General features: G+C 46.1%; 1 protein-coding gene across 1 annotated transcript; it reads left to right on the forward strand.

Annotated features, from left to right (window-relative positions):
- Positions 1-1779: 1779 nt before the first annotated feature.
- pabpc1a (poly(A) binding protein, cytoplasmic 1a) lies at positions 1780-9520 on the forward strand. Its single transcript, XM_077013200.1, has 15 exons — positions 1780-2530; positions 2821-3014; positions 3160-3275; positions 3784-3923; positions 4093-4187; positions 4327-4464; positions 6777-6872; positions 7135-7407; positions 7518-7608; positions 7715-7831; positions 7939-8087; positions 8282-8366; positions 8495-8625; positions 8959-9054; positions 9186-9520. The coding sequence occupies exons 1-14, from the start codon at positions 2338-2340 to the stop codon at positions 9046-9048; spliced, it is 1908 nt and encodes a 635-aa protein (XP_076869315.1). The 5' UTR covers positions 1780-2337; the 3' UTR covers positions 9049-9054; positions 9186-9520.
- Positions 9521-20346: the final 10826 nt, after the last annotated feature.

Consider the following 20346-nt stretch of genomic DNA (forward strand, 5'->3'; position numbering starts at 1 on the left):
TTAGTTTACTCTCTTATTTATTTATTAGTTACTTTTTTATTAAAATGTAACACAATAAGGGTTAACATTCATTAATTCAACAGTGTGTACAGTGAGGCTGGGGTTGCCCTCACAGCCGGCCCTGACCAATGTGGTGCCCTAGGCGAGATTTTGGTTGGTGCCCCCTGCATCATCAATCATTGTGTTGATTGTGTCACTATTAAAGAAACAAATAAAAACCAAATAACTTAAATATTACCATATAACAACCAATAAATATAAAGGTGTTGCACAAAAATATTTTTAAACTATTTTACATAACGTAGTTCAGAGAACAACTTTTAAATATTAATAATAAATAACTAAATAAAAAACAACAACTACCACCAGCACAAATCAGGGCAATTTGCCTACTGCAACATTATTATTTCAAAAGTGCATCTGCAATGAACAGAGGAGCATATGTGTGTTTTAATATATATTTATTTAAAAAACTTGCTGAGCTAAGCTAATAATAGCACCTACTAGGATTGGGCAGTATGATGACAGTGGCGGTTTTCACTAAGATCATACAGAAGGGAAAAGCCACAATGACGATTGAGTGTTAGTTGTGAGTCAAGAGAGCTGGTTTAAAAGAAAAACACAACAGCTACAGATTGGCAACAAATTTGGATTTGTTTCAAATAAAAATGAGAGACCATTGGAGCACGCCCCCACGATTCTAATTCGATAACATGATTGGTTGATATAACTGCCAATCTATAATAAAAGCGCCCAATGTAAAAGGGCCTTTCTCTCTTTTACCTAGAAACAACTGTGTGAAGTATTCTGATTGGTTGATTTTTTATTTCACCGCTGAGGTTTTTTTCCAGCACAAGTACGAAAAGTGAATTTGAAAGCGGATTTATAGGGAAAATAAAAATTATTGGTGAAGCGTTATTAACATATATTACATATAATAGATAAAGCATCCTTTTTTAAGATCGATTAACCTTCAGAGAAGGCGTTGAAGTCCCTGACGGTTCGCCAATGGTATAGTGTTAATTCACCACATATTACCATTATATTACCTGTTTTTTGCCACCTTTCTTCCTCCACTTTTCTCCTTTTACTATCTTTTACTACCCTGGGCACCAGAGGACTTCTGCCTTTTTGAGGTCTTACAGAGAAACAGTAACGAGGTGCGCAGAGCGCGCGGGGGAGGGCGGGTTGGCGCGCGGGTGATAGGTGGTGTGTTGTTATTATAAGAATTATTAATTTGACTAATTTTATTAAACAATGAAATTATGATTTTGTGGACTTTGCTTGTTTTCACATTTCGTTCATTTCACATTACTGTTCATTTGTTTAAAAAAAACGCATGCACGCGAGCGCCCCCCTGGACAGACGGCGCCCCTAGCATTTGCCTATGTCGCCTAATGGAAGGGCCGGTGTTGGTTGCCCTCAGAGGGGAGAGGTACACCGGTGCTTGGTGAGGTGTTCTGAGCATGTCTAACTGGGAGAAGACCCCAGGAAATGCTGGAAAGATTACATCTCTCTGCTGTCCTGGGAACCCCTTTGTTTCCCCCCAGAAGAGCTAGAAGAGGTGGCTGAGGAGAAGGAAACCTGGACCTCCTTGCTTATGACCTGGACCCAGATATTATTTTTATAATAGCCAGCAGAGATGTAGTATAACAAAAACTTCCTTTCTACTTTTTATTTCACATTGCTGTAATTTGTTTTCTTTCCTTCATATTAGGATTTTGTTCATTTACTACTTCCGGCTGCGATTTCCGGGGGAAGTGCGTGTTAGTTGCACGCGCCTCCCGCCTCCTCCCCTACCGTTCGTGCTGTGTGAGCGCGTGTGCCCCAGAGCCTAGGCGCACATCTTATATAAAAAATCAAAAACACAAAAAAATTACAAAACAGAAAATCAACAAAAAATCTATTTTCGTAACCAAGACTTGGCGGAGCGGCACTCGCGAGCGTAAACCGTGTTAGAACGACGCGGGATCCGGTAGTTAAGTCGAAGCTCGCGGTGCCCGTCTTGATTCTGAGGGACGTTAGCTCGCAGGCTAATGCTAACCGGTTAGCCGCCGCGCTAGTTCGACCCGCGCGACGAGTTACTAGTGACGGTCACACCGGACCCGCTAGTTAGCGTCTGTAGCTGCCGCCGTGTGTCGGGAAGAGGACGAACCGCCGCAGTTAATCATCAAACTACCGCGTCAGGCCAGCTAACCGCCTAGCGTGCTAGCTAACTAGCGTCCCCGTCCCTGTGGGAGCAGCCCGGCCTACACCCACCGCGCTCGTCCGTGTGGTTGTCGCGTTTATTCGCTCGACTAGACTCGTGGCACGGCTCGCCCGCCGCCCCTCGCGGAGATGAACCCCAGCGCCCCGAGCTACCCGATGGCGTCGCTGTACGTGGGCGACCTCCACCCGGACGTGACCGAGGCCATGCTGTACGAAAAGTTCAGCCCCGCCGGCCCCATCCTCTCCATCCGGGTGTGCAGGGACATGATGACCCGCCGCTCGCTCGGATACGCGTACGTCAACTTCCAGCAGCCGGCCGACGGTGAGTAGTGTCGAAATATACCGTTAGATACTAAATATGTCCCCTGTGAGTACCGAGCATCTCGCTAGCTCTGTGGGACACACGCGGGGCCTGCGCGACGTGCAGCTCTGTGGTCACGACCAGACACTTGAGAATGTGCGTTTATCACAGAGAAGGGCGACTAACTTTTTGACTTGGCTTTTACACCCGTATTTTGTATTGCCACGTTAGTCCACTGTGGCGGTCATATTTGTGTACAGCATTCCTCCTCCACCAGCTACCTGATGAACTAATCCACTTCTTTCTCTTAGCTGAGCGAGCTTTGGACACCATGAACTTCGACGTCATCAAAGGCAGGCCTGTGCGCATCATGTGGTCGCAGAGAGACCCCTCTCTGAGGAAGAGTGGCGTCGGTAACATCTTTATCAAGAACCTGGACAAGTCTATTGACAACAAGGCCCTCTACGACACATTCTCTGCCTTTGGAAACATCCTCTCCTGCAAGGTAACGGGTGGTTTGAGTGCAGTGCTTGTTGTATTTGGATGGTGCGTGCTTTCATACTAAAGTCCCGTATTAACACGTGTGGGGAAATGCGTTAACGTGCATTGTGAGTCTGACTGGTGTCCTGGTGCGTGTGCCTCTCCTGAAGGTGGTGTGTGATGAGAATGGCTCTAAGGGCTACGGCTTTGTGCACTTTGAGACCCACGAAGCTGCGGAGAGAGCCATTGAGAAAATGAACGGCATGTTGCTGAATGACCGCAAAGTGTAAGTGGGAGCAGCTGAGAGCGGCTGTGTGGGGCTCTCGCCCGGCTGCCTGCTTTTGGGTTCTGTTCAACTGCATCATCTTGGGCCATACAGAACTTAGAGAAACTAGAATGTGTTCTGGTCATGGCAGTTCTGGAATAAGGAACTTTAGGACATCTATTCCAGACATGACATGGCGGGGTTATATTTATTTATGTGGGGGGTTGCATGTTTCCTATGTGTGAGTGGTTATGATTACTTGCTTTTGACAGTGTGCATGTTTTTGTGTTCATTGTAGTACTCAGAAATTCAGCTTTTTAGTCAGGGATTTTGAGTTTTGACTTTATAGTTTCAGCCAACATTCACGAGATGTATTTTGTGCTGAAACATCAGTACATTCTACACAGTGTTTTGGTGTTCAGTAGTTCATGAGCAGCTCTGGCACAGAGACTAAAGTGTTGAGCAGACTGCACTGTTGGAGCTCATCACTTCCTCCAATGACTCACAGCCCAGTTTCTCTTCTTTAAAGGTTTGTCGGACGCTTCAAGTCTCGTAAGGAGCGTGAGGCGGAGATGGGGGCCAGAGCCAAGGAGTTCACCAACGTCTACATCAAGAACTTTGGGGAGGACATGGACGATGAGAAGCTGAAGGAGATTTTCAGCAAGTTCGGTGAGGCTGGAGCGTCCGGAGGTGGAGGGGTGGGCGTAGTAGGGGCGGGTGGAGGGGTGGGCGTAGCAGGGGCTGGTGGAGGGGTGGGCGTAGCAGGGGCTGGTGTAGAAGGGGCAGGCGGAGGAACGCCTTTGGCCGCTACTTGCGCTGACTCTGATTTGTGTTCCAGGCCCGGCGCTGAGCATCCGTGTCATGACCGACGATAGCGGCAAGTCCAAGGGCTTTGGCTTCGTGAGCTTCGAGAGGCACGAGGATGCCCAGAGGGTGAGGGCTGCACTGGGCCAGGGCCGCAGGAAACACCCAGGCTGTGTGCTGTGGCCTAGTTAAGCTTCTGTGGCTTGGGGGAGAGTTCTGCTCCTTATATTGTGTGTGTGTGTGTGTGTGTTTGTTTGTGTGAGTGTAGGCTGTGGATGAGATGAACGGGAAGGAGTTGAATGGTAAGCAGGTGTATGTGGGTCGTGCCCAGAAGAAAGGAGAGAGACAGACGGAGCTGAAGCGCAAGTTTGAGCAAATGAAGCAGGACCGCATGACACGTTACCAGGTGATCACACACGCGCATGACGCGCTACCAGGTGATGATACACACATATACACACACGCATGACGCACTACCAGGTGATGATACACACACGACATGCTACCAGGTGATCACACACATATACACACACGCATGACGCGCTACCAGGTGATGATACACACACGACATGCTACCAGGTGATCACACACATATACACACACGCATGACGCACTACCAGGTGCTGATACCACACGCATGACGCGCTACCAGGTGATGATACACACGCATGACATGCTACCAGGTGCTGATACCACACACACACACACACAACGCCTTACCAGGTGCTACTGCCTCACACACACATACACTAGGGGTGTCATGATTCTCTAAATCCTCGATTCGATTGTATTTCCGATTTTAGGGTCACGATTTGATTCTCGATTTACAGCAGAGAGGCCTATGCCAGTTTTAGATTAGTCTATGGTCAGTCATTGGTTTGATTAATCAAATTTACAATATCTTATTTCAAAAGGTGGGTTTGATATAAGTGATGCAAAGTGATACAAGTGACCACATTAGGCACTAATGGTCAAATTTAAATAATTTAATTTAGATAAATGTAACAATCTTGTGGAAAACAACAAAAACATACAAATAATAATAACAAAAATGCGGTCACAGAGGGTACCTGCTCTCTATTGGCTTTTTTGGTAGCAGCAATGTGCACTATTAAAACAGCAATGTGCAACATAAAATAAATAATAAAAAAATACAGGAACAGTCATAATAATATAATAGAACAAACTAATAAAACAAATAGAGCCTTAACAAACTAAACTCTATCCTAAAAAATTTCTTAAACAATTTCTTTAGTGTCTTCATACATGGAGGGCAACACTTTAGTTGTAAGATGCGACCTATACTTTCGCGAGTGACCGTAGCTCGACACCTCACGTGAACCTGCGCGAATGGCAGAGGCGTTTATACTTACCGTTTTGAAAATAAACAACCATTAAATAATGTGATGAAAAAGCTAATTATTTCGAATCATTATGAGTATATGTATAAATATTTAACTTAATTAGGTTTAACGTGCTGGGAGTTATTAAAATTATTGAATGGACCTTGAATGTGACATACAAGTGCTTTATTTCCACCTTGTAAAGGTGTATGAGCCCAGCAAACATGACTTGATTCATTGTGCTGAAGCGCGGCGCGTGCAAAGTTACAAAAATGACCTCCCAAATCGCCAACGCGTGAGGCCCTCACACACGAGCGGAGCCACCGCGTTTACTTCATTTTCAGTGCTTGGGCGCTCTCGACGCATCAGGTATAAAGCCTGGTTTATACTTTCGCGAGTGACCGTAGCGTGCGACTCAGCGAACCTCCGCGAACGGCGGAAGCGTTTATACTTGCCGCGTCAAATTCTTTGCAGTGTTGTCCGAAATGATATGTGGTAGTATAAATAAACACCCCTCAAAACAGGGGAAGGACCATTTACATGACGAATTTTAATGTTTCATTATGTTCCAGGTTTGAAAAGTGCTGGAATTTAGGCTAAAGTACTTGAAAATGCTTGAAATGTAACTACTTTGTTTCACAACAAATAGCTATCTGACTGAACAGTTCTCTTGTATTAAGTTAACAAATAAGCCTCTTGTAATTCCAGGACGAAACATGAGAGAACGTGAAGACGTTAAGATTGGGCGTTTTGAAAATGCACAACCAATAAATAATGTGATAAAAAAGTGATTAAAAAATCACTGAGTATATGTATAAATATTTAACTTGATTAAGTTTAACGTGCTGGGAAATATAGAAATAGACCTTGAAAATGACGTACAAGTGCTTTAATTCCACCTTGTAAAGGTGTATTAACCCTGCAAACATGACTTTGTTAATTGCGCTGAAGCGCAGTGCACGCAAAGTTACAAAATTAGAGAGGTGCACGACCTCGCGAATCGACAACGCGCACGGGCGGAGCCACCTCGATTACATCATTTTCACCGCGCGGATCCTCGCTCCTCTCGCAACGCGTCAAGTATAAACCAGGCTTAAACCACGCTTTACTTTGCGTAGTGTGGGTGCTTGCGTAGCTTGGAGAGATCGTCGATCCTCTTTGACTTCGAGGCTCGAGATCATGACATAATTTCGATCGATTTCAATTAAATATCAAAATCGTGACACCCCTAATATACGCATACGCATGCACACATCCGATCATAGTCAGTCCCACACACGTACACACAGGCTGTGCTCAGAGCTTTTGTTGTGGAGGTCCTGACGTTTGATCAGCTCCTGGTGCCAACTTGCCCCTCTACTCTCTTTGCTGCCAGGGAGTGAACCTGTACGTTAAAAACTTAGACGATGGTCTGGACGACGAACGTCTACGTAAGGAGTTCTCTCCGTTTGGCACCATCACAAGTGCCAAGGTAAGTTCCTTCAGAGCCTTATGACATGTGTGAACTCTCATCCTTGTGGTAGAAGAATCCTTCACAGAGCTCATAACTGCCTGGTTATCAACCCTAGTTGAGTGTATATAACTCCTCTAGCCTGTCAAGGTTTTAAGGGGTCACTGATCAGCTGTACCACTGCCTTAAAGAAGCCCAGCAGCCAAATCGCATAAATAAAACTTGTAGCCCTGTATCATTGTCAACGAGTTGCGTTCAGAGCGTCCCTCACTGCCCCCTGCAGGTGATGATGGAGGGCGGCCGATCCAAGGGCTTCGGCTTCGTGTGTTTCTCCTCACCGGAGGAGGCCACCAAGGCGGTGACTGAGATGAACGGGCGCATCGTGGCCACCAAGCCGCTCTACGTGGCCCTGGCACAGCGCAAGGAGGAGCGACAAGCCCACCTCACCAACCAGTACATGCAGCGCATGGCCAGCGTTCGCGCCGTGCCCAACCCCGTGCTCAACCCCTACCAGCCCGCCCCGCCCTCCGGCTACTTCATGGCCGCCATCCCACAGGTGAGACGCGGGCGCGCACAGATGCATGTGATTGAGGTGTTTTATTGCGTGGTGATTTGCTAGGACGGTACCGTGGACCGTAAGTATGTTAATACATTGCGGTGTTGCAGGCTCAGAACCGGGCCGCCTACTACCCGAGCAGCCAGCTGGCCCAGCTCCGCCCCAGCCCCCGCTGGGCCACCCAGAACGTCCGTCCTCAGCGTCAGTACCTCTCAGACCCTCACGCCAGCCCGGCCTCTCTTCTGCTTTAGCTCCGCCCACACGGAGCCGCTCCCACATGCTGTTTTGTCTCCTGCTCCCACTGCAGATTTCCAGAACATGCCGAGTGCCATCAGGCCCGCCGCGCCCCGCCCACAGACCTTCAGCACCATTCGACCCGCTGCCGCCTCGCAGGTCCCGCGCATGATGGCCTCCCAGCGCATGGGTGAGGCTTGTAAACACACCTGCCTTCACCCGCCCACGTCTGGCTCTCTGCTCGACGCTCCCTTGCTTGGCTTTGGTCATGACTGCGTGTGTCGTGTTTCTCTGTAGCATCTCAGCCGCTGGGGCCGCGTCCAGCCAGCGCGGGAGCGGCCACCGGGGCGGCGCCAGTGAGAGCTGTACCGCAGTACAAATACGCCACAGGGGTCCGCAACCCACAGCAGCACATGGGGGCACAGCCGCAGGTGCCCATGCAGCAGGTACACACACACACACACACACACACACACACACACACCTCGCACAAGTCCACTCCCCTGTAAGTGTGGTGTATAATTGTTTTCAACCCAATCATCTTCATTCTAAATGAGTGCGTTTTTGGCGTTTGATGATGGTGTTTTACTACGTGGTGGTGCTCCAGTCTGAAGGACGTCTGCTCTTCTCTGCTCCCCAGGCTGCGGTGCACGTGCAGGGCCAGGAGCCCCTCACCGCCTCCATGCTGGCTGCAGCACCTCCGCAGGAGCAGAAACAGATGCTGGGTGGGGAGAACACACACACTCCGCCCCACACACACCCACGTACTGGGAGGGGTATGCTGGGGTGTGGGGGCAGGTGTAGGTTGCTCGTGGGCGTTAGTCTCACCCCATCCTGCTGTGTTGTTGTGCAGGTGAGCGTCTGTTCCCCCTGATCCAGAACATGCACCCCACCCTGGCGGGGAAGATCACGGGCATGTTGTTGGAGATCGACAACTCTGAGCTGCTGCACATGCTAGAGTCTCCTGAGTCTCTGCGCTCTAAGGTACGCGCCCACACTGTGTGTGTGTGTGTGTGTGTGTGTGTGTGTGTGTGTGTGTGTGTGTGTGTACACACTCTTTCTCTCCTATGCACCATTTGACCATAGGTGCTGATGTAATAGTGGCTGTTGGTGTGTGTGTAACTCTTGTGGAGGTGCTGATTAAACAGTTGGTGTCTGCGTTAATGTGCATGTTCAGTGCTGGAGTGAAATGTCTAGGTGGATGAGGCAGTAGCCTGCAGTAACACTAGTGTGTTTGTCTAGGTGGATGAGGCTGTAACGCTAGTGTGTTTTATGTCTACGTGAATGAGGCGGTAACACTAGTGTGTTTGTGTCTAGGTGGATGAGGCGGTTGCTGTGCTCCAGGCCCATCAGGCCAAGGAAGCCGCTCAGAAATCTGTCACCAGTGCTGCGGTTCCAGCTGTGTGATGGAAGGTAAGTGTCCAAAACATTAACCACACACACGCCACACACACTCACCCCACACACACACACACTTGGGCGTACGGTACAGCCATGGCACCAGTTTTCTGTAGAGTTGAGTCTGTTCTCTCGTTCTCTTTCAGAATAAGTCGGCCTGCAAGCCAGCTTCACCAAGACAGAAAAAGGAAAAAAATAAACATTGAAAAATACAAAACTCCTAAAACGTAAAAAAGAAAAACACATTAAACATTTAAATTTTTTGCCAGGTCTGTAGACACCAAGTCTGGGCCTTGATTATAGTAAACAAAATAAAAAGGAAAAAAAAAAGAAAAAGGACAAAATGCTTTTGAAACGACCAGGTGATGGTTCCTTTCTTTTTATTCTCTTACTGTTTGAATGCTCAGAATGCCGGTTCTTGCAGTTGATGGCTGAGCATTAGGAAAGTGTATTGGATTGCATTAATAAAAATTTAAACATGTCTGGTCTCATTTCTATTTCTTTGGGGCATTTGGGGTTGTAAGAATTTAAAGTTAGGAGGGTTAAAATGGAATGAAACCCTCCATTTTAGAGAGGGGGGGCGTGTATAAGCAGTCCAGTGTCTCGAGGAGGTGTCATGGCCATGCGATGTCCTGCAATTCCACAGAGAAGTGGTGGTGGTTATAGAAGCTGTGGCTGGTGGAGTTGCCTGGCCGGCTGGCCCGTGTGTACACTAGATGGCAGTGAAGCTGGATGGATTTGACTCGGCCACCATTAAACTCTTCATCAAGGCAACAACCCCAAACTGCTGTGTGTGTACAGGTGGTTAGGCAATCTGTCAACAGTCTACAATTTTTTTTTGTTATTATTGCTTTTTGATCTTTAGTGTGTGTTGCACATTACACAACGAAATTAACTTTTACATAATTTGTTTTATATAAGATATTCTCATATAGTCTTTACATATTTGAATTTTTTAAATGCTGTTTCTCATCCAGCTTTCCAGCCTTCAATTTTATGTCTCCCAAAACACTGCAACTTGTGCTTTACACAATTTGAAGTACACCAGTCTGTGTCAGACTTATAAGAACCTAATGGACTGATGTATGTGGATGAAGAATTGGGTTGTCCTACAGATTTGGAGTGAAATAGTTTCTGAGACGTGGTTGCCTCATGTACGGTGGCTCTGAAAGCCCATCACGCTGCAAATACGCAAAGCAAATGCTACATTGACGTGTATGCTACATTTAGGAAATGCACATTCAGAGATGCTGTAAACACAGTCACAACAGAAGTGTTTCTGGACTAATTATTTTACGCAGCCATAAACAACAGTTGTTATACAGTTTCTCATCATGTTGAATGGGACTTATGTAGTAAAGCTCTTTATTAATTACGTCCCCTAGCTAGCTATTTAGACATAAACTAAGTTGTGTTCCATGTGGTTTTTAATCAGGTTTTTTAAGCCTTAGTTTCTGTCTAAATACCTAACTAGCTACATTCAAAGAGCATTTATCCATGATGCAAGCGCCTAAAAAGTGATTTTATCACAGGTAAGCTAAATTACTAAAAATAAAAGCTATATATCTCATAATGATTCCAAAAAAATAGATTAAATATGAGCTGGTAAGAGACAAAGGGATTAAACTAGGTTTTTAACTAGAAACAAGAGTTATGTTGACTAAATTAGTAGGCTAAAGCTATTTAACTAGCTATGTAGCCTGAAAGGGTTTTTAACCCTTAGTTTTCATCTAAATGCCTAGCTAGCTACATGTAAAGATATTTACTAATGTATTTAAGTCTTAAAAAGGTTTTAAATCAATCAATCAAATTTTATTTATAGGCCTATAGAGCTTTTCACAAGTTATTGTCACAAAGCAGCTTTACAAGTGTCCGAGTCCAAGCCCCCAGTGAACATGCCAAGGGCGACAGTGGCAAGGAAAAACACCCCAAGAACATGAGGAAGAAACCTTGAGAGGAACCAAGACTCAGGGGGGAACCATCCTCCTCTGGCCAACGGCCGTCACCATGACAACAATTAAAGAGCTAGAAAAACAAAGAAAAGACTTGAGGGATAAATAAATGTCATCTTGGTGTGTATTTATACGGCGTTCGTTAATTTGATACTCCTATCGGGCGATATAAAAATTATCGCCGTTAATCTATTCTTAAAGTTGGGTCAAAATGGGTAAGCAAACTATGACGACTTTCAACTTGATAGTTTAGCTCGGCTGTATTCCTAACCAAATTGCACAGTAGGGGCGAGAACGAGTTTTCAAACCTGTGAATTACAAATCGTTCGTGTGTTTACATGGATGCAGCCACGAAGTCGCCAGGTTTGCTTAATGGAAAATTCATTTTTAGGAACGTAAAGTGTTACCGGAGCGGAGCTCGGAGCGGTCGTGTTTCTGCATGTTCCTAGCGCTAGATTCGTCGCTATTTAAATATTTCGTTTTAACCATTAAAACTGCAGAGGACCAAAACCGGCTTTTGAAAAAAATTACGTAATTACAAATTACGTCCGTGAGGTTAAATGTACTAAATGTTGGCTTACATTTCAAATATCATGTTTAGCTGAATAAACATGTTATCAACCCCTTTTAATGTAGTATGTAGGCTTACAAATTCATGTTTAACTAAATAAACCGAACATGAGTAGCCTACATTTTATTGAGCATGTTTTTTTTCTTCAAGTATCAAAGTAGAACAGCTTCCTCAAGCAGTCATTGATGCATTTTGGAAACAGGAGATGAGCCCCTGGTCTAATGCACCCTCTGTATTAAGAAACCCTATGTCACGCCTGGCTCCGCCCCCTCCCTGTCTGTCATGCCTGGCTCCGCCTCCTTTGGTCTTCTGTTTAGTTCTGCCTGTTTTTTGTTTCATTGGTTTCAGCTGTTGCTTGTTTGAGTGTTCATTAAGGTTTGTATAAAGTCTTTGTGTTTTGGGTTTTCTTTGTGGGTCAATGTTATGTTTGTCGGAGTCAGAGTTATATGCTTCTGTGGTTCGTGTTTTCTATCAGGTTCTTGCTGATGCTATTGTTTGTATGTTGTTGTAGGGATTAGGGTTTTCGTGTGCTTCTGTGTTTGTGTGGAAATCAGAGTCTTGTGGTGCGTGTGGTTTATGTTTCCATCTGGTTCTTGTGAGTTCTACTGTTTGTATATTGATGTCAAGTTAAGTTTTGGTTGTGCTACTGTTTGGTTATCTTCCTCTGTGTGACAGTAGCTGTGTGTACTTAGTTCTTGTGTCTATGTGTGAGGTTCGCTTTTGTTATGTTCACGTTTCCCTTTGGATGTTTGGTTTGCCTGGTGTTGTGCACGGTTAGTTGTGGTTGTGTTCCATTTCCTTACGTTGCAGTCTAGCTATGTGTTGCCCTGTGTGATTGTGTTCAGTTCTAGTAGCTTACGTGTTCTGTGTTTCCTGGTATAGAGTGTTGTGTAGTATTCTTGTGGTTTTCGTTTCCGTATTGTCTCATCGTATGTTTTGGTTCTTTGTATGTATTCATCCTCATGTGCTTGTGTAATACAAGTGTCCTTTCGTGAGTATCTGTAGTCTGTTTGTCGGTGCTTTATTAACATGCCACGTAAGAGCAAAGCGCTTCGTGCGAATACCACACGGTTAGCCAGTATGGCTTCCGCTAGTGGCTGTGAGTCCCGCTCTCTTGCGCCTGTGCGTCCGCCCCCTGATCATGGCACACCCCCGACGTTACAGATTGACCCACCTAATCAGGACGCAGCGAGAGAGCACAAGGTGGAGGTCCTCGCTTTTCCTGGGGACCTGCTTGAACGGATAAAACGGGGAGAACCATTCGAACTGCCTTCGGAGATTAGTCCTCCACATGGGTTTAGTGGGGATGGCCCTCTTGAAGGTTTTATTTTCCAGAGCAGATTATTTTTTGACTGCTTGCTCGGCCCACAACCCCCCGAATTTCTGAAAGTGAGATACCTTTTGCAATACCTTGAGGGTAAGGCGTTACAATGGGCTGATCTCTTGATGACTCAGAGAGCCCATGAGATGGGGACTTTGGAGGGGTTTTTTGGACTGCTCAGAGCTCGCTTTGGGAAGTACAATGCAGAGCATTGGACACAGGACTGGTCCGACCCTGAGGAGGTAGCAGCCCGTAGGGCTGAACGGATCCTCAAGGCTACGCCAGCCTCCCAACCTACGCCTACGCCAGCCTCCCAGCCTACGCCTACGCAAGCCGCCCAGCCTACGCCTACGCCAGCCGCCCAGCCTGCGCCTACGCCAGCCGCCCAGCCTGCGCCTACGCCAGCCGCCCAGCCTGCGCCTACGCCAGCCGCCCAGCCTGCGCCTACGCTAGCCGCCCAGCCTGCGCCTACGCCAGCCGCCCAGCCTGCGCCTACGCCAGCCGCCCAGGAGCGGTCAGAGTGCGTACCCGAGGCCCGGGAGCGGTCAGAGTGCGTACCCGAGGCCCAGCAGCGGCCTGTGAGCGTCACCGAGGCCCAGCAGCGGCCTGTGAGCGTCACCGAGGCCCAGCAGCGGCCTGTGAGCGTCACCGAGACCCCGGAGGGTCCTGCCTGTGAGTGCGAGGCCCAGGAGAGGTTGGCGAGTATACCGCAGGCCCGGGAAAGGTGTGCACCTGTTCCCTTGCCCCGTAGGGAGCCAGAGCTGCCTCCGCCTGTACCCGCTGCCCGCCAACGGACCACGCCGGCTGCTGTCCCCGCGACCCAGGAGGGGTCGTCCACGCCGGTTCCTGCACCCGCGACCCAGGAGGGGTCGTCCACGCCGGTTCCTGCACCCGCGACCCAGGAGGGGTCGTCCACGCCGGCTGCTGCACCCGCGACCCAGGAGGGGTCGTCCACGCCGTTTCCTGCACCCGCGACCCAGGAGGGGTCGTCCACGCCGGTTCCTGCACCCGCGACCCAGGAGGGGTCGTCCACGCCGGTTCCTGCACCCGCGACCCTGGAGGGGTCGTCCACGCCTGTTCCTGCTGCCCGGAGGGGGTCGCCGCCGCCGCCGCCGCCTGTTCCTGCTGCCCGGAGGGGGTCGCCGCCGCCGCCTCCGCCTGTTCCTGCTGCCCGGAGGGGGTCGCCGCCGTCGCCGGCGCCTGTTCCTGCTGCCCGGAGGGGGTCACCGCCGTCGCCTCCGCCCGTTCCTGCTGCCCGGAGAGGGTCGCCGCCGTCGCCGGCGCCTGTTCCTGCTGCCCGGAGGGGGTCACCGCCGTCGCCTCCGCCCGTTCTTGCTGCCCGGAGGGGGTCGCCGCCGCCGCCTGTTCCTGCTGCCCAGAGATGGTCGCCGCCGTTGTCGCCACCTGTTCCCGCTGCAGGGAGGTGGTCGTTGCCGCCCATCCCGGTGTCCTGCAAGGGGTCTTTGCCCGATCCTTGGACTACTAAGCCTGGGCCAGGACCTGCGCAGCCCATTCCCCCTACCCAGCCACAGGGACTGCTGGAGAGAGCCACCCAAGGGGACTATGACTGTGGCACAGGGGTTGACATAACCCCCACAATGTGGGAACTCCTGGGACACATGGCCCACATGAGACTTTTGTTCTGGACTCCTGTCCCTGGTTATGTATTCGTACCAGTTCCTGTGACCACCTATTGTTCCTCTGTCGTCTCTGTACCCGTGTCTGTTTCAGGTTCGTGTGTTTTTGTACCCTGTGTGGTTCCGGTTCCTTGTCAGTTCGTTCAACTCGTTCCCGTTCATGTATCTGTGGTTTTTCGTGTACTCACCTCTGTGTTCTCCTGTTCCTCCGATCCGGTGTCTCCCCCCAGGTCTGCTACTGTACGTACCTCTACCCCCTCTGACTGTTTGGCTGGTTCCTCATCCGCTCCCATGCACACGCCCGGTTTTGTTTCTGTTTCCACAGCCTCGCCTCCCGACATGCATCCAGCAGGATCTGGTTCATTCTTCGGCGATGTGCCAACAGTGTCCAGTGTCTCGCTTCCTTTCACTGCCCCTGTGTCCCCTGCCTCTTCCGTGTCTTCTACGTTTTGTTCTGGTCTTAGGTGTTCGCCAACTTCTGCATCTGGGCCTGCCTCCATGTTTTCTAGCTGGTGTCCTGGTTTCCGTGTTGTCCGTCCTGGTTTTGCCCCTGTTTCTACGTGACTTGTTTTGTTTTCTTGTATGGTTTTTAAGCGCCCCGGAGTGGCGTTTTAGAGGGGGGGTTCTGTCACGCCTGGCTCCGCCCCCTCCCTGTCTGTCATGCCTGGCTCCGCCTCCTTTGGTCTTCTGTTTAGTTCTGCCTGTTTTTTGTTTCATTGGTTTCAGCTGTTGCTTGTTTGAGTGTTCATTAAGGTTTGTATAAAGTCTTTGTGTTTTGGGTTTTCTTTGTGGGTCAATGTTATGTTTGTCGGAGTCAGAGTTATATGCTTCTGTGGTTCGTGTTTTCTATCAGGTTCTTGCTGATGCTATTGTTTGTATGTTGTTGTAGGGATTAGGGTTTTCGTGTGCTTCTGTGTTTGTGTGGAAATCAGAGTCTTGTGGTGCGTGTGGTTTATGTTTCCATCTGGTTCTTGTGAGTTCTACTGTTTGTATATTGATGTCAAGTTAAGTTTTGGTTGTGCTACTGTTTGGTTATCTTCCTCTGTGTGACAGTAGCTGTGTGTACTTAGTTCTTGTGTCTATGTGTGAGGTTCGCTTTTGTTATGTTCACGTTTCCCTTTGGATGTTTGGTTTGCCTGGTGTTGTGCACGGTTAGTTGTGGTTGTGTTCCATTTCCTTACGTTGCAGTCTAGCTATGTGTTGCCCTGTGTGATTGTGTTCAGTTCTAGTAGCTTACGTGTTCTGTGTTTCCTGGTATAGAGTGTTGTGTAGTATTCTTGTGGTTTTCGTTTCCGTATTGTCTCATCGTATGTTTTGGTTCTTTGTATGTATTCATCCTCATGTGCTTGTGTAATACAAGTGTCCTTTCGTGAGTATCTGTAGTCTGTTTGTCGGTGCTTTATTAACATGCCACGTAAGAGCAAAGCGCTTCGTGCGAATACCACACGGTTAGCCAGTATGGCTTCCGCTAGTGGCTGTGAGTCCCGCTCTCTTGCGCCTGTGCGTCCGCCCCCTGATCATGGCACACCCCCGACGTTACACCCTATCTCAAAAACTGACTTTTAGTCATTACTTGGGTAGCACGCATATGAGCCATTTCAATATAGATTAATCTAGATTAATCTAGATTAATTTCAAGATTTCAGTGAGATTAATCTAGATTAAAAAAATTTATCTATGCCCACCAGGGGCGATTTTAGGATCTGGTCTTTAGGGGTGCCCAGCCCCCAGTGCTCACAGAGGCACAATACCAAAGTATTGCGCAGCTGCAGAGCAAGTTTTTTGCATAATATATTTCAAAAATGTGTTGAGCCAGGGGGTGCTGAGCAACCTCACGGTGGTGCTCTAGCACCACTAAAAATACCCTAGCCTCGCCCCTGATGCCCACCCCTAGTATTTATATACATGAGTTATATACATGTAATTCCTGTTCAGTACTAAACGTCTTGATGGTTGGTAGTGTTAGTCATAGCAGAGGAGAATTCAGAGCAGTGAGAGGGCCCAGAGTAGTGGGCTTATCCTTCATCCACACTGGTTAGTTAGGGCAGTGGGTTGATCCTCCATCATATCTGGTTAGGCAGGAGGTGACTGGCCCAGGATGGATCTCTGGAAAGGCTGGTCTCACCTCGTCTCAGTGTTCCTCGAGTAGGCGTGCAGCCATGTGGAGAAGATAAAACAGGGAAAAGCAACTCCGGCATTAAATTAAATTATTACAGCCTAGGTGAAAAGGCAGAACCAGAAGGTAACACAGACTTGGGAGCATTCTGAGATATTGGCATCCATCCACTGCACTTGAGTCAACAAGTCAACAAACTTGAGTGAGCCTTAGTGAGCCCTTTAAAAAGCCTTAGGTTTCATCTAAGAGGAAAAACAGTGTTAGCCAAGCTGCTGCTTTAACTCTCAGGATGTGAAGCTGCATTTGTGAAACGGGTTACTAGAGTTCAGACACCTGAGCAAATGCCAAGACTCTACAACATGCTGACCTTCAACTTTACAACACACTTATACAGCATCGCCAATAAATCCCGGAGTGTATATATAGCTTTTAGATGAATATACGCAAGCACATTATGAAGGAATTTTCACCACGGAAGAAGCTCAGACAGGGTTATTTAGACTGATTATCTCTCCTCTAATATAGGTTCAGGATGAGTGAAGAACACAGCTCAAGATGTATAAAGAAAAACGAATACTTGATTACAAAGAATCAAGTACAGTCAGTACAGTCTCGAGAGGACAAGATAACTTTTAGTTAGTGTTAATGTTAAATATGCTAAAGGTTTCACAGAGATGCCTAAAGCTGCAGTATGGAGATATTTCAGTGTCACCTGAACCTGAAACCATAATTTTTTAAAATTCAGTCAGGTATACAAAAAATCAAGCTAAAATTCAGGTTTAGGTCGAAATTCAGGTTCAGGTTAAAATTAGGGTTGGGAAAGCATCCAGGATACTTACGAAGAGCAAACAAATGGAGAGCTAACCGAACTCGCATCTGGCCAATCACAAAACATCTCAAAGGCCACTATGTGCTGCTTACGTGCTGCGTACACGCAGAGGCGGTCTTTGCATAGAGGCATTGCTAGGCGACTGCCTTTGGCCCCTCCCACTGCAGCCCACTGTAGGGGCCCCATGACTAGCTAACTTATTTCTCGCATATTAATGTTGATGGGCCCCCTAGCTAAATTCGCCTTAAGCCCCCAAATTGCTAAGTCCGCAACTGCGTACACGCCAAACAGGGGCCGCAGATTTCCAGGACATTTGGCAGGAAAACGCTCCACCCAATGACATCTGAGATGTTTTATGATTGGCCAGATGCGAGTTCTGAATAATTTCGACATAAACCTGAATTTAACTTCAATTTTTGGATACCTGACTGAATTTCACAAATATTTTTTCCAAGAAATAATGATTTCAGGTTCAGGTTGCATGCGGGTGGGAGTGGGGTGGTTTGTAAGTACATAACAGGATAAAAAGACACTACAGAAAACACTGCGTTCTGAGCTTGTGACTTCATTTGAAATTCAGTGTAAAGTACCAGTAAGTAAGTGGTTGTGAACCTAAGAATAACGTTTTAAAAGTGACAGTGCTGTACTGTCATTGTGAGTCTTTGTGCAGTAAACAGTAAGTTCAAGATACTAAATGTTTCTACATTAGGTTCCTTTAAACACAATATTATATTTTAGTTAAATGTCTTCAAAAGCAATGACCAGAGATGAGTGTTAAAAACTAGCAGGGTTCTTGCACAGTCAAAATAAACTAAACTGGTGTGAATGTGTAGCCACTCATTTGGGCAGAAGCTGAAAGTTCACATGGTTTAAGCATTTAATTGCTTATAAAAGGGAGCATGATTATGAATCAGGACAGGACACACATTGGGTTTCTTAATTAACAAGTCTAATTAGGTCTGTAATTGGTCTAAATTGGCCAAAAATGTATTATGGCATAATTTACCACATTATGATAGCATATGATAGCATATGACCTATCCTGAAATCTAATAGTTTTGAATGAGTTTTTATTCACTCTTTAGACGTGTGTGTTTGGTAATTTCTGAATGCTACTTCAGTATTGTCTGTAGTCTTCTGAAACACGTAAATATGATGGATTTACACAGCAATATGCAGTATAGATATGCACTCGATTATCTATGTTTGGAAGCAATGTTGTAGCCTTTTTCAAATGTTGAAAATGTGCAGTGTTATAGCTTGTATGAATAATGAGATAAAGTTCTGTTTTTACTGGTATGTCACTGATAAGCAGCTGCACACTTGCTGCTGTCTCTGAATGCTTCCACAGAGACAACCATAAGAAAACGAAAATGTGTCCAAACATTATTCCTACCCTAAACAAACACACCCTAAACAATGTGTTTTTTCAACTATTTCCACTGATTTCAATTAGAAATTTAAATAAGACTTAATTAGTCTATTCATCTTGATTCAAATTGTTTGTTTATGACTTTTAATACAGAGGATAATTAACAATCCTGTGTTACTTAAAACATATGAAACAAGAAATAAATGGTTTAAATGTTTTGCCTAATTAATGTGATTAAGTACATATATTCTTCAATATAAATATATTCTTTATAATATAAAGAAGCAAGTTTTACTCCAGGTGCACATAATTACATAATCCATAACAGTTGGTTTAATCTTTCTGTTGAGTTCTGTTGAAAGACTGCATAGTAATCAAGTTTGTATTAGTGAAAAAAATGCAAATACCATATTTTTTAACACAGATAGAGACATCTATTTCCCATTGGCTAGATATAAGTCTGTACGTCTTAAATCACTTTGCACTGAATTTTGTAAGAAAAGTCTAAAAGAAAATGAAAGATTTTTTTTTTTTTTTTTTACAAAAAGTCCATGCTGTTATTTTTTCATGTTCAAATACAGCAAAATAAAGTTGTGGTTTATTCAGTTTTAGAAATGAACATTAAAATTAAAACTTAAAGTTAAAGAGAGGAATTTACTAAAGAAAAAATGGCAGTGAAGAAGTATTTGTTGATTTGATTCCGATCAATAAAGTAATTTGCTTATCTGGCGGAGTCCTCTGTGCCTGGCACTGCTGAGGTAATAAACACTTCATATGATTACAGCTCAAAAAAACCCTGTTCAGTCATTTGGAAAAGTTCCTTTTGAGGTTAATGGTTTCTATTAGGGTGATTTCACTGCTTTCTGCAAACATGTATGCTGCAAGGAAACTTGTGGCACTGGGTAAAATGCAGTTGCAGTTTTAAAACTGTTAAATGGTTGGTATAACCAACAAAGTAACTGCTTTATTGTAATGCTTTAGTACGGCATGATCCTTTAGAGAACATTCTAAAACATCAAAGAAGCTTTCTATGCAAACCCTTAAGAAACACCCACGTAACATTAATGGATTTTCAATGGTTTCATTAATGGATTGTAAAATGAAAAATTCTGGGATATACACTACCAGTCAAAGGTCTGTACACACCTGACTAAATGAATGTTCTTAGTAGTAATTAGGGGCAAACCCTCAGTTTTATTTCAGAACTTTAGTTCTACGTGTTCTGCATGTGTGTGAATGTCGTCAGGACTGACAGAGAAGCATCAAAGATGCTGCTTCAGCTGCTTAACAACACCAAGAGTGTGTCATGACAATCGGTCATCATATTATAGGATAGTTACATCATATTATAGGATAGAATCTAATATCTGAGTTAGTTGACATTTGTTTTTTTGGACATAATGTACTATTTAATTGGTTTGGCATTGTGCCTGTTTTTTAATGTAAAAAAAAACAGGCTAGGTGTATCCAAACCTTTGACTGGTAGTGTAAATCTTAATATGTTAGCTT

Source organism: Brachyhypopomus gauderio, chromosome 7 (assembly GCF_052324685.1).
Source record: "Brachyhypopomus gauderio isolate BG-103 chromosome 7, BGAUD_0.2, whole genome shotgun sequence".
Classification (NCBI taxonomy): Eukaryota; Metazoa; Chordata; class Actinopteri; order Gymnotiformes; family Hypopomidae; genus Brachyhypopomus; species Brachyhypopomus gauderio.

Coding starts and splice junctions, on each gene's coding strand:
- pabpc1a (XM_077013200.1), top strand. CDS start 2,338: ATGAACCCCAGCGCCCCGAGCTACCCGATGGCGTCGCTGTACGTGGGC. Junction 2,531..2,820: donor CTTCCAGCAGCCGGCCGACG/GTGAGTAGTGTC, acceptor TCTTTCTCTTAG/CTGAGCGAGCTTTGGACACC. Junction 4,465..6,776: donor ACCGCATGACACGTTACCAG/GTGATCACACAC, acceptor CTTTGCTGCCAG/GGAGTGAACCTGTACGTTAA.